Source organism: Calypte anna, unplaced genomic scaffold (genome assembly GCF_003957555.1).
Source record: "Calypte anna isolate BGI_N300 unplaced genomic scaffold, bCalAnn1_v1.p scaffold_67_arrow_ctg1, whole genome shotgun sequence".
In the NCBI taxonomy this organism is placed as follows: Eukaryota; Metazoa; Chordata; class Aves; order Apodiformes; family Trochilidae; genus Calypte; species Calypte anna.
This window is the reverse complement of record NW_022045523.1, coordinates 34,612-46,822: the sequence shown is the minus strand read 5'-3', so window position 1 is coordinate 46,822 and position 12,211 is coordinate 34,612. Positions and strand designations below refer to the sequence as shown.

The 12,211-nt window shown below is 61.7% G+C and overlaps 1 protein-coding gene across 1 annotated transcript in view; it reads right to left on the bottom strand.

Moving 5' to 3' along the window:
- Positions 1-810: 810 nt before the first annotated feature.
- The window catches only part of DENND4B (DENN domain containing 4B), a 13,794-nt gene continuing 2,393 nt past the window's right edge, over positions 811-12,211 (bottom strand). Inside the window, exons 2-25 of the mRNA XM_030468766.1 lie at positions 11,867-12,066; positions 11,499-11,740; positions 11,222-11,288; positions 11,067-11,125; positions 10,554-10,698; positions 10,294-10,469; positions 9,074-9,174; positions 8,746-8,952; positions 7,340-7,485; positions 7,075-7,214; positions 6,611-6,734; positions 6,162-6,368; positions 5,949-6,077; positions 5,188-5,326; positions 4,798-5,097; positions 4,528-4,751; positions 4,300-4,422; positions 3,869-4,044; positions 3,180-3,303; positions 2,389-2,622; positions 1,672-1,777; positions 1,435-1,591; positions 1,284-1,348; positions 811-1,195 (exon numbers count right to left, since the gene is read on the bottom strand). Coding sequence (XP_030324626.1) covers positions 1,050-1,195; positions 1,284-1,348; positions 1,435-1,591; positions 1,672-1,777; positions 2,389-2,622; positions 3,180-3,303; positions 3,869-4,044; positions 4,300-4,422; positions 4,528-4,751; positions 4,798-5,097; positions 5,188-5,326; positions 5,949-6,077; positions 6,162-6,368; positions 6,611-6,734; positions 7,075-7,214; positions 7,340-7,485; positions 8,746-8,952; positions 9,074-9,174; positions 10,294-10,469; positions 10,554-10,698; positions 11,067-11,125; positions 11,222-11,288; positions 11,499-11,740; positions 11,867-12,066 — 3,737 coding nt within the window. The 3' untranslated portion in view covers positions 811-1,049. The remainder of the gene's footprint in view (positions 1,196-1,283; positions 1,349-1,434; positions 1,592-1,671; positions 1,778-2,388; positions 2,623-3,179; positions 3,304-3,868; positions 4,045-4,299; positions 4,423-4,527; positions 4,752-4,797; positions 5,098-5,187; positions 5,327-5,948; positions 6,078-6,161; positions 6,369-6,610; positions 6,735-7,074; positions 7,215-7,339; positions 7,486-8,745; positions 8,953-9,073; positions 9,175-10,293; positions 10,470-10,553; positions 10,699-11,066; positions 11,126-11,221; positions 11,289-11,498; positions 11,741-11,866; positions 12,067-12,211) is intronic.

The window sequence follows — 12,211 nt, the reverse complement described above, 5'->3', positions numbered from 1 at the left end:
TTGCAGCCAGGTGTAGCCCCAACAGGATGAGGTTCAACATTCCAAGTGCTGGATCCTGAATTTTGGCCACAACAACCCCATGGGGAGCTCCAGAGTGGCAGAAAGGGACCTGGAAGGTGACCATGAGCCAGCAGTGTGCCCAGGTAGCCGAGAATCCCAATGGCTTCCTGGATGAGGAAGAGTGTGGCCAAGAGATCCAGGGAAAGGATTCTGCCCCTGGGGAGGAGGCCACAGCTTGAGTCCTGTGTCCAGTTCTGGGCCCTGAAATTCAGGAAGGAGATGGAGGCCCAAAGGAGGGAACTGGTGGAGGGATCCAGCAGAATTCCTGTGAGGAAGGGCTGAGGGAGCTGGGGGTGTTGAGGCTGGAGAAGAGGAGGCTCAGGGGAGACCTCATCACTCTCTCCAACTCCCTGAAAGGAGGTTGGAGCCAGGGGGGGGTTGGGCTCTTTTCCCAGGCAACTCTCAGCAAGACAAGAGGGCAGGGTCTCAAGTTGTGCCAGGGGAGGTTTAGGTTGGAGATGAGAAAGAATTTCTTTCTGGAGAGGGTGATCAGGCATTGGAATGGGCTGCCCAGGGAAGTAGTGGATTCTCCGTGTCTGGAGAGATTTCCAAAGAGCCTGGATGTGGCACTGAGTGGGCTGGGAACCACGGGGGGAGTGGATCAAGGGTTGGACTTGATGAGCTCTGAGGTCCCTTCCAACCCAGCCCATTCCATGATTCTCTGATTTCGGGCAAACTCCCCCCAAGAAGGCGCCGGGGGAGGCAGCGGGGAAAATACCTCAGCAGCTTTTATTTACAGACCCCCAAGGGGGGAGGTTGGGGGGTTCCTATTGCACAGTGCGAGGGTGATTTGGGGAAGGGGGGGGTGACCCCCAAAACCCCCCCCCTGGGTTTGGGGAGAGGGGGGGACAGCGCTGGGGGAGGGAGCGGAGCTGCACGGGGGTGGGGATAAATAAATAAAAATATATTAACACTGATATAAAACCCTCGGGGTGGGTGTGGGGGGGGTCACCGAGGGGGGGTGTGTTTAATTAGGGGGAGGGTCACCACTAACACTCGAGGGTGGCCCCGAAGCTCTTGCGGCAGTCGATGGCTTTGGAGCTGGGGGGCTGCGCCCGCCGCCGCCGCAGCTCCTCCTTCCCCAGGCTCCCCGCCAGCTTGGAGTAGGCAGCTTTGTACTTCTTGTCAAAGGCAGCTGGGACAAAACGGGGACACCAGAGTCACCAAAAAGAGGGGGGGCACCCCACAAACCCCCCCCCTCCCTGAGACACCCCCTCCCATACCGATGTCCATGTGCTCCCTGCCCAGCGCCGCCAGCGTCAGGAAGAGGATTTCCCGGTAGATGCTCCTGGAGAATGGGGGGGAAGTGATGAGGAAGGAGGAACAAAAGTGGTTTGGGGGGGTCAAAGGAGGGGGTCCCCAACCCAACGTCACCTTTGGGGCTGTCGGGGTCCAGCGGGGGTCTCCAGGAAGAGGGTGATGGCTTTGTGGACCTCGTTCAGCCCCACGTGGCTCAGCACCGCTTCCAGGAAACCCAAAGACACGGGGGGGCCGCGGGGCCGCCAGCCCCCCAGCCGGGTGGGGATGTTACCTGGGGAGGGGACACAAGCAGGGGGTCAGTGGGACCCCCCCCATATGTCCCCCCTCTTCCCCTCACACCCTCCAACTCACTGTGAAGCCTCCAGAGGACGTAGAGCGGGGGGCAGGTGTCGGGCTCGGGGGCCAGGACGTCCCAGAGGAGGCGAACGCGGACACTGGGGGGGTCGGGGGACTGGGCCTGTGGGGTGGGGAGGTGGGCAACGAGCTGGACACCCCCCAAACCCCCCCACACCCTCCCCAAATTAACAGAATGTGAGAGGTTGGAAAGGAGCTCCAGAGATGATGGATCCAATCCCCCAGGATCACCCAGGGCAGGACACCCAGGGACACATCCAGGGGGGGCTGGAAGCCTCCAGAGAAGGAGACTCCAGAACCTCTCAGGGCAGCCTGGGCCCCCCTCACCCTCACAGGGATGAAGTTTCTCCTCAGCCTGAGCTGGAACTTCCCATGTTCCAGCTCCAACCCCGGATTCCTTGGCCACCACTGAACTGAGATTGGCCTCAGCCTCTTGCCCCCCACCCCTCAGCTCTTGATGGACATTCAGAAGATCCTCTCAGCCTTCTCCAGGCTGAACAGTTCTCTCACTCTTTCTCCCCAGCAGAGATCTCCAAGTCCCTTCAGCACCCTCACAGCTCTCCCTTGGCCTCTCTCCAGTAGATCTCTGTCTCTCTGGAACTGGGGAGCCCCAAACTGGACACAGAATTCCAGGGGTGGTCTCCCCAGGGCAGAGCAGAGCAGAAGGAGGAAAACCTCCCTGGGATAATAAATTCCCCTCTTCCCTTCTCCTACCTGGGGGGTTGGGGGGACATGGTGGGACCCCAGGAGCAGTCTGGGGAGGTTGCTGGGCAGCTCCAGGCGCTGGAAGTACCAGACCAGGTTCCAGTAGATGATGGGGTGACTGTCCACCAGCTCGGGCCTGGCCAGCAGCTCCCCCCCTTCGTTCTCCACCAAACTTTCCAACTCTTTCCTCAACACCAAAGGGCTCAGGTAGGCGAAGGCCACGCGCTCCGACCGCTGGGGTGCCTGTGGGAGGGGGACAATGCCCTGCTGGGGACACCCCGTGTCCTCCTGACCCTCTTGGGGTTTCCCCATGGGGTGGAGGGTGTTCCTTTTGGGTTGGAGGTTGTCCCCATTGGCTGAGGAGCATCGCTGTTGGGTGGGGTTGTCCTGGTTGGGTGGGGGATGTCCCCTTAGAGTGTGGGTGTCTCTGTGGGGTGGGGGATGTCCCCTTGGAGTGGGGGTGTCCCTGTGGGGTGGTCGTGTCCCCATTCATTGGGGGATATCCTCATGGGGTGGGGATGTCCCTGTGGGGTGGGGGTGTCCCCAATGTCCATGTGGGGTGGGAGTGTCCCCGTGGGGTGGGGGTGTCCCTGTGGGGTGGGGATGTCCCCGTGGTAGGGGTGTTCCCATGGGGTGGGGGTGTCCCCAGTGTCCCTGTGGGGTGGGGGTGTCTCCGTGGGGTGGGAGTGTCCCTGTGGGGTGGGAGTGTCCCCATGGAGGGGGTGTCCCTGTGGAGGGGGGATGTCTCCGTGGGGTGGGGGTGTCCCCAATGCCCCTGTGGGGTGGGGGTGTCCCCATACCACCAGTTCAGTGCAGCCATTGCAGAGCTCGGGTTCGGCCTCGTCCAGGGCGAGGCAGCGGCTGCGGTCACTGAGCACGGGGCCCCGTGGGGCAGGAGGGGACACGGAAGGGTCCTCGGAGGAGCTGGGAGGGCAGAGAGGAGAGGGGGGAGTTAGGGAGATGGGGGGATGGAGTAGGAGAGGGGGGGAGCAGTGGGGATCCCCCCTGAGGTTGGGGACACCAATGGGTATGTGGGACACTGGGATTCGCCCCCCACCCCAAGGACGGGGCAGGGGACACTGGGGACAGCAGGGACACCTAGGTGGATGCAGAACATTAGGGTTTCATCCCAGGAGGACAAAAGGACAAGGGACACCCTTGGGCAGCAAAGAGGGACAGTGGGGCCACCAAAGGGTTTGTGGAATAATGGGTTTTTCTCCAAGGATGGGACAGGGAACACCAGTGGGCAGCAGAGAGGGGGTCTGGGGACACTGGGGACACTCGTGAGTATGTGGGACACTGGGAATTCCTTGAGGACAAGACAGGGGACACCAATGGGCAGCAAAGAAGGACACTGGGGACACCAGAGTACGTGGGACATTGGGGTTTCCTCCAAGGAGCAGATAGGGGACAGCAGCGGGCAGCAGACAGGGGGTTTGGGGACCCTTGGGGACACCAGGGTGGAGGAGGACCAGGGAGGGGTTGTCACCTGGGGGGCAGTCGGAAGTCCTGGATCTCGATGCTGAGGAAGGGGACGAAGGGGCGGGTGCAGAAGGGACAGGAGGTGTTGAGGTTGGAGTCATCAGAGGTCCAGCCTGCCATCACCTCCTCGTCGTACACCAGCGCCCCGCAGCCCTGGCACCGCGAGCAGCTGGAGAGCAGCACCTGTCCCCAGGGGACACTGTCACCCCCTGGGGACACCATCACCCCCCCAGAGGACATTGTCACTCCCTGGGACACCATCACCCTCCAAGGGACACCGTGACCCCCCATGGGACACCGTCACCCCCCAAAGGACACCATCACCCCTGGAGACACCATCACCCCTGGGGGACACCATTACCACCAGGGACACCATCACAAGGGAAGAGACAGTGGAAAGGGGTGACACGAAACCCTCCCCCCCTCCCCAAGACTCACCTCCACAGCTGGTGGCTCCTGCCCGGTGACACCGTCACCTGGTGGCTTGGGGGCTTTGGGGACACCAGTGCTGCCCACTGAGGTGTCTGACAGGTCCAGCTCACTGCCCAGAGAGACTGAGCTCTGGGGGGGGCACACGGGGGGGTCAGTAGGGAAAAAGGGACAGCCCCAGCCCCCCTGGGGGACATCAGGGGTCAGCAGGGACAGCCCAGGGGACACGGGGGGTACCTCAGAGGCAGTGGACTCGGGGCGGGGGCGCAGCAGGCTGTCCGCGGGGCTGCGGCGTGGGGTGGGGTCCCTGTCCTGCTGCTCGGAGCCCCGGCGGGTGCCGGTACCGGTGCCGGTGCCATCACGGGGTGCGGCGGGGAGCTCGGTGCTGGCAGCCGGGCGCAGGGGGGGCCGTTTGCCAGGGGACAGCAGCTGCTGCAGTTTGGCCGCCAACCCCTTCCGGGGGGTACCCCCCGCCCCCCCCCCCAGCTGCCACCACCCCCCCGGGACCCCCCGGGCCCTCGTCCCCCCCGCGGTCGCTCTCATCGGTGGCGAAGCTGAGGTCTGAGAGGCTCCCGTCAGCCGAACTGGGGGGGCCCCGCAGCTGGGGAGGGGGCAGGGGGTCGGGGGCTGATGGAATAAGGGGGGTCCGGGGGGCGAGGGGCTCTCTGGGCCCCCCCTCCCCACTAGCACCCCTGGGGAAACTGAGGCTGCCGCTCTTCACCAGACGGGGGGCTGGGGGGGGGTCCCGCAGGCTGCGTCCGGCCCAGGTGGTTTGGCGCTGCAGGCTGGGGCGGGGGGCCCGGGGAGCTGCGGGGGGACGGGGGGGGGTCAGATGGGTGAAAACGTCCCCCCTTGTCCCCCCACGCCCCCCCCCCCGATGTCCCCATCCCCACTCACCCGGGGGGGTGGGGGTGGTCGCCCGGCGCTGCCGCAGGGGCTGCCGGAACTGAGCAGCCCCCAGCACCACGTTCCGCAGCTTGGCCCAGCGCAGCCGCCCCCCCTGGGTGCCTGCTGGCCACTTGCTCTCCAGAACTGCCTGCCAGGGGACAAAAAACCTGGTCAGGGGGCAAGTAATCCAGCCAAGGGGCAAGTAATTCAGCCAGGGAATGAATAATCCATCCAGGGAATAAATAATCCAGTCAGGGGGCAAATAATTCAAACAGGAGGCAAGTAATTCAGCCAGGGAATAAATACTCCATCCAGGGAATAAATAATTCAGTCAGAGCATGAATAATCCAGTCAGGGGATAAATAATCCAGTAAGGGGATAAATAACCCAGTCGTGGGGGTAAATAACCCAGCCAGGGGGCAAGTAATCCAGTGAGGGGGCAAATAATCCACTCAGGGAGAGAAATAATCCAGTGAGGGGACAAATAATCCAGTTAGGGGATAACAACCTAGTCAGGGGACAAATAATCCAGCAAGGAGGGGAAATAACCTAGTCAGGGGGGGAAATAATCCAGTGAGGGGGTAAATAACCATGTGAGAGGACAAATAATCCGCTCAGGGGACAAGCAACTCAGCCAGGGGACAAATAATCCAGTTAGGGGATAAATAATCCAGCCAGGGGGCAAAGAACTCAGTGAGAGGGTGAACAACCCAGCCAGGGGACCACTAGGACCCTCCCCACGCCCCCAGCTGTGTCCCCTCCACTGTCACCTTGTTGTAGTAGCCGTAGGTGACGGTGTTGGGGACGATGCCCGCGCGCTTCATCTCCAGCAGCACCCGCACGGAGAGGACGGGTTCCCCGTACTGCCCACAGAGCTGCATCAGGATGCGGTAACACACCTGGGGGGGGGCACAGGGGAAGGGGTTAAAAGGGGGCCCGAGAGCCCTCGGGGGACCCCTCGGTGTCCCCGGTGTCTCCCCCACCTCGTCGGGCAGCACCACTTTGTGGGTCTCCATCTTGCGCAGGACCTCGTAGGCCAACTGCAGAGCCCGCAGCTTGGCGGGGGCGGCGCGGACGTGGGTGGGGAGGTAGAGGAACCAAAGGCCATAGCAGTGACCCAAGAGGCACTTGGCCCACATGTCCGGTACTGAGGAGTATTTCTGAGCCACCCGTTGGGCCACCTTCATCTCCTGAGGGGCGAGGAAGAAGATGGATGAGGCTGAAGGAGGTGGCGTCCTATCCCACTTCATGTCTAGCCAACTCGTGACACCTGTGTCCCCCGGTGTGATTGTGTTCACCCTCTCCCACGTGGTGCTGAGGCCTGGCCAACTTGTGACACTCATGTCCCCTGGTGTCACTGTGTTCACCCTCTCCCACGTGGTGCTGAGGCCTGGCCAACTCATGACACTTGTGTCCCCTGGTGTCCCCTCACCTGCTTGGTGCGGCGCGGGGCGGGGCTGCTGGGGGCACTGCTCCTGGCCTGGCACAATTGGGCCACCAAGGGGTCCCGGGGGGGCTCCAGAAGCTCAGGGCGCAGGGTGGGGAACCCATCATAGCTGGGGGGGGGAACAGAGGGTGAGGGGGAAGTTAAGGGGTAAGGGGGTGATTTGGGGTGAGGGGTGTTGAGGGGATGGGGGGATACTTGGCGGTGAGGGGGGCGTATAGGGGGTGAGGAGGGGGGGTTACAGGATAAGGGGGGATTTGGGGATGAGGGTTTTAGGGGGAATGAGGGAGGGCATTTTGGGGTGAAGAGGGGGCTTAGGGCGAGTTTGGGGTGAGGGGGGATACTTGGTGAGGAGAGGGCTTAGGGGGTGATGGAGGGGTTTAGGGGCTGAGGGGGGTTTAGGGGCTGAGGGGGGGATTTGGGTGTGAGTAGGGGATGAGGGAGGTGCTCACCGGTACCGGGCCGGCAGCTCGGTACCATCGGGCCCAGCGGGCTGCTCAGGGGGGGTGATGAAGACCGTGTGCTCCCCCCCCCGGGGGTCATCCAGCTCCATCAGGGGGGTGTCCTCCGGCTTCTCCAGCTCCGCCTGCACCTGGGGAGGGGGCACAGGAGCGAGGCCGGGGGGGGGGTGTGGGGTGGGGAGGGGAGGGGAGGGTGACCGAGACTGGGGACACCCAGGGACAGGGTTGGGGTGGGAGTGGGGGTGACAGAGCCCACCTTGTCCACGCAGGTGTCAAAGAACTCGAGGCAGGGGTCACGGTCACTGGCGAAGGAGCAGTCCTCGATGAACTGGGTGAAGAGCTGGGTGCGCAGCAGCTGCCCGTAGAAGCGGTGATACGCCCGCTCCCGGGACTTGAGGAAGGCTGAGGGGGGGCACCCCGAGGGAGGAGTTAAACCCAACACCCCCCCCATCAACCCCAAACCGTGGGGTTATGGATGGGTTGGGTGGAGAAGGAGAGAAAAGGCACCCGGTTTCACCCAACCCCCCTCGCGGTGGGTGCTGCCGCCTCCTGCCGAGCTCCACCCAAGGTGGACTTCAATATGGGGGTCATGAAGGTTGGAGACCTCCAAGAGCACCAAAGTTCAACCATCAACCCAACCTCAGCGTGCCCACTCAAACATGTCCCCACACTTTGTGAGCCCCTCCACCACTGCCCTGGGCAGCCTGGCCCAAGGCTTGACCACTGTCAGCCAACAAATTGTTCCTGATACCCAATCATCTTGGAGAACACCCAGATGGCCTTTCAGGTCCTTTCCAAGCCATCCCAGGATTCTATCATCTAAAGCTCATCCAGTGAGCAAGGATCCCTCCCACCAGCCCAGGTTGCTCCAAGCCCCACCCAATGTGATCCTCAACACCTCCAGGGGTGGGGCAGCCACCTTAATGATCTTCTACTGGATCATCTGCATGAGATTCAAGGTCCCTTCCAACCCCAACCATTCCATGGCCTCTAGGTCATGCAGTCACCCATGGGACAGGACCCTTCTCACCAGCCCAGGTTGCTCCAAGCCCCACCTAATGTGATCCTCAACACCTCCAGGGGTGGGGCAGCCACCTTAAAGATCATCTGGTGGACCATTCAGGTGGTCTTTAAGGTTTATTCCAACTCAAACCATCCCATGGTCTAAAACTCATCTAGTTCCATTGGGAAGGGACCCCTCCCACAAGCTCAGGCTGCTCCAAGCCCCACCCAATGTGATCCTCAACACCTCCAGGGATGGGGCAGCCACCCTAAAGATCATCTGGTGGACTTTAAGGTTTTTCCAACTCAAACCACTCCATGGTCTCTAGATCATGCAGTCACCCATGGGACAGGACACCTTCCACAGGTTGCTCCAAGCCCCAACCAATGTGATCCTCAACACCTCCAGGGGTGGGGCAGCCACCTTAAAGATCTTCTAGTGGATCATCCGCGTGATCTTCAAGGTCTCTTCCAACCTCAACCATTCCATGCTCTCCAGACCACCTGCCTCAGTGCCCCACCACCCTCAGAGCAAAAAACCCCACCCTGACCCCCACCCTCCACTCCCTTTCCCACCTGGAAACTCCCCTTTCCATCCCACCCCTCCGCCCTCCTCCCCCCTCAGAACCACAACATCCCCTCCTCTTTTCCAGAACCCACCTTGCATGGCGAAGAGGCTGCGGGTGTCCCTGCCGGGGGGCGCGGGGTGGGGGGCGATGGGGCGCAGGAAGGAGCGGTACCCGCGGAGGGCGCAGGCCATGAAGCGCAGGAAGGCCGCGCGTCCCTCCAGCTCCAGCTGCGCCCGCCGGCCCCGCGCGGCCTCCACGTCGCTCACCAGAGGCACCTCCTCCCCGGGCCCGCTGCAGGCTGAGGGAACCCCCCCAAAAAACAGACAAAAAGATAAACCCCTCCCCTCCCAAAATGAAGTGGAGGAGGGGGTTAAAGGGATAGGGGGTTGGGATGGGGGCTGCTGACGCCCGCAACTCACTCTGGTCCAGCTGCTGGGTGAGGGTCTGCAGCGTGGTCAGCAGAACCTTGCAGGGGCGGCGGGGAAGGGCGCGGGGGGGCAGGAGTTTGCGGTCCTCGCTCCTGGGTTTTTGGGGAGAAGACAGCAAGAGAGTGAGATCTGAGCTAGAGAGGCTCAGAAACCCAGGGGTGTCCAGCTTGGAGAAGTAAAGGCTCCTGGGAGATGTTATTGCCACGGTCCAGGATTAAAGGGGGCTAAAAAGAAGGTGGAGGTTCCTGATCTGGAGACTCCCATCCTGAGAGGACAATGGGTGATCAGAGGACCATGAAATGTTGGGGATTAGAAGGGAGCTCCAGAGATGATGGAGGATCATCCTGCTTGCCCCAGCAGGATCACCCAGGGCAGGACACCCAGGGACACATCCAGGGGGGGCTGGAAGCCTCCAGAGAAGGAGACTCCAGAACCTCTCAGGGCAGCCTGGGCCCCCCTCATCCTCACAGGGATGAAGTTTCTCCTCAGCCTGAGCTGGAACTTCCCATGTTCCAGCTCCAACCCCGGATTCCTTGGCCACCACTGAACTGAGATTGGCCTCAGCCTCTTGCCCCCAACCCCTCAGCTCTTGATGGACATTCAGAAGATCCTCTCAGCCTTCTCCAGGCTGAACAGTTCTCTCACTCTTTCTCCCCAGCAGAGATCTCCAAGTCCCTTCAGCACCCTCACAGCTCTCCCTTGGCCTCTCTCCAGTAGATCTCTGTCTCTCTGGAACTGGGGAGCCCCAAACTGGACACAGAATTCCAGGGGTGGTCTCCCCAGGGCAGAGCAGAGGGGGAGGAGAACTTTCCTGGATCTGCTGGATACTTTTCCTGATGCCTCCCAGGACACCACTGTCCCTCTTGGCCACATTGCTGACCCCTGGAGAATTTCCTGGCCACCAGGACCCCAAGGGCTTTCTCCATGGAGCTGCTTTCCAGCAGCACCTCCCCTCATCTGTCCTGGGGCTTGGGTAATGGGCAGAAGTTGCTCCTTTTCCCAGAGGACAATTTTTCCCCATGAGGACAGTCAGACACTGGGAATGGTCTCCTAGGGGAAGTGGTGGATTCCCTCATTTTGGAAAGCTGGAAAAGCCACGGTGCTGGGACTGTTGCAGGCGAGAACCCTTGGACCTTGAGTTCCTTTCCATCTGCCAATCCCAGATGGCAAAGCCTCCCTCTGCCACCTCTCCCGGGAGGTGACCAACTCACTGGAAGATGGTGTTGGTGTCCAAGTCAACGCAGATGACATCCCGAGGGGGCTCATAGAGGTCGAAGTAGCTGGAGTGGATGCCTACAATGAAGGGCACGGGGGCACACAGCACGTCAGCCAGCGCCAGCGGGCACAGCGGGATGTAGGGGCACTGCCAGCGCAGGGGGAAGATCATCTGGGGGACAGGAGGAGGAGGGGGGTCAGCACCACGGGGTGTCCCCAGGGACTCCCCCGTCCCCTCCTCTGGTGTCCCACTCACCGCCACCAAGGCCTCTCCCACGCTGGTCAGGACGTCGGGGCGCAGGGAGTGGATCAGGAGCTTCTGCTCGGTCAGGACGGCCACCAGCAGGGCCACCGCGTTCTCTGGGCCCAGGTTCTGCAGCAGGGTCAGGAAGCTGGCACCGCTGGGGGGAGGGGCAAGGCTCAGACACCTCTTCCCGTGTCCCTGTCCCCTCTTCATGTCCCTGTCCCCTCTTCATGTCCCTGTCCCCTCTCCATATTCCTATCCCCTCCATGTCCCTGTCCCCTCCCCATATCCCTATTCCTTCCATGTTTCTGTCCCCTCCCTATGTCCCTGTCCCTTCCATATCCTTGTCCCTTCCCCATGCCTCTGTCCCCTCCTGGTATCCCTCTCCCCTCTCTATATCCCTGTCCTCTCCCCATATCCCTGCCCTCTCCCCATATCCTTGTCCCCTCCCCATATGTCCCCTGTCCCCTCCCTGTCCCCCTCCAGCCACCCAAAGCCCCAACCCCTGCCTGGGTCCCTCCCTACCTGAGTGGCAGTGGGGAGGAGACGGGCCGGCAGAGCAGGAGGTTGTCATACGGGGACATCTGGGGGGACAGAGAGGGGACAGGGTAGGCTGTGAGGATCAGAAGGGTGACAAGGAGAAGGGAGGGGACAGGGGGTAGGGACATCCAGCACCTCACCTGGACCAGGATGCGGGGTCGCTGCGGGGACGGGAAGGGGACGTTGTGCATGAAGTGGGAGATGTGCCTGCGGGCAGAGGGGGCCCGTCGGGCAGGGGACGAGGAGGTGGGAGGTGGTGACAAGTGCCACCTCCTGTGCCACCCCTAAAAAAAAAAAAAAAAAAAACCAAAACAAAAAAACCTCCCCCTTTGGGTTTTTCGGGTTTTTTTTTTGCTTTTTTTTTTTTTTTTTTTTCCTCTCTCTCTCTCTCTCCTCCCCGTCCCCCCTGGCGCTCACGTCTCCAGGGGCAGCACGTGGGGCCCCGAGATGGAGTAGCGGTAGATGAACATGAGGAACTTGCGGAAGACGTCGAAGAAAGGCCAATGGGAGAGGACACAGATGCTCTTCAGGGTCTGGAGGGACCTCCCGGCCACTGGCCTCCGATCCACCACGCTCAGCAGCCCCAACCTCAGACTCTGCTTCTCCGAGAGCCGTTCCCGGGGAAAGGCCTCGTGGAACTGGATGGCGGCGCCGTAAACCTGCATGGGGAGGAGTTGAGGTTGGAGCCTGAACACCGTCGGTTCCGACCTTGCTGGTGGCCCTGCCCAACCTGCCCAGACACCCAACCTGCCTGGTCACCCAACCTGCCCTGTCACCCAACCTGCCTTGTCACCCGAGGCGCCCGTCAGGACGAAGGTGGAGAAGACGGGCAGGGGGTACTTGGTGTCGGCCGGCCAGCTCTCGATGGTGGCCCCCATGGGAAGGCAGAAGACGGGGACGGAGTCGGGCAGGGGGAAGGAGTCACTGTCCTGCTGGGGGTAACGGCTCAGCAGCCCTGGAGGGAGAGATGGAGAGGAGAGGGAGCCTCAGCTCATCACCTCCCAGCACCCTTCTGATGGGAAAAGACCTTGAAGATCATCAAGTCCAAGTACAACCCAACTCTGTGAACCATTGACCCAACCCTACCAACTATTGACCCAACTCTACCAACCACTGACCCAACCCCTCCC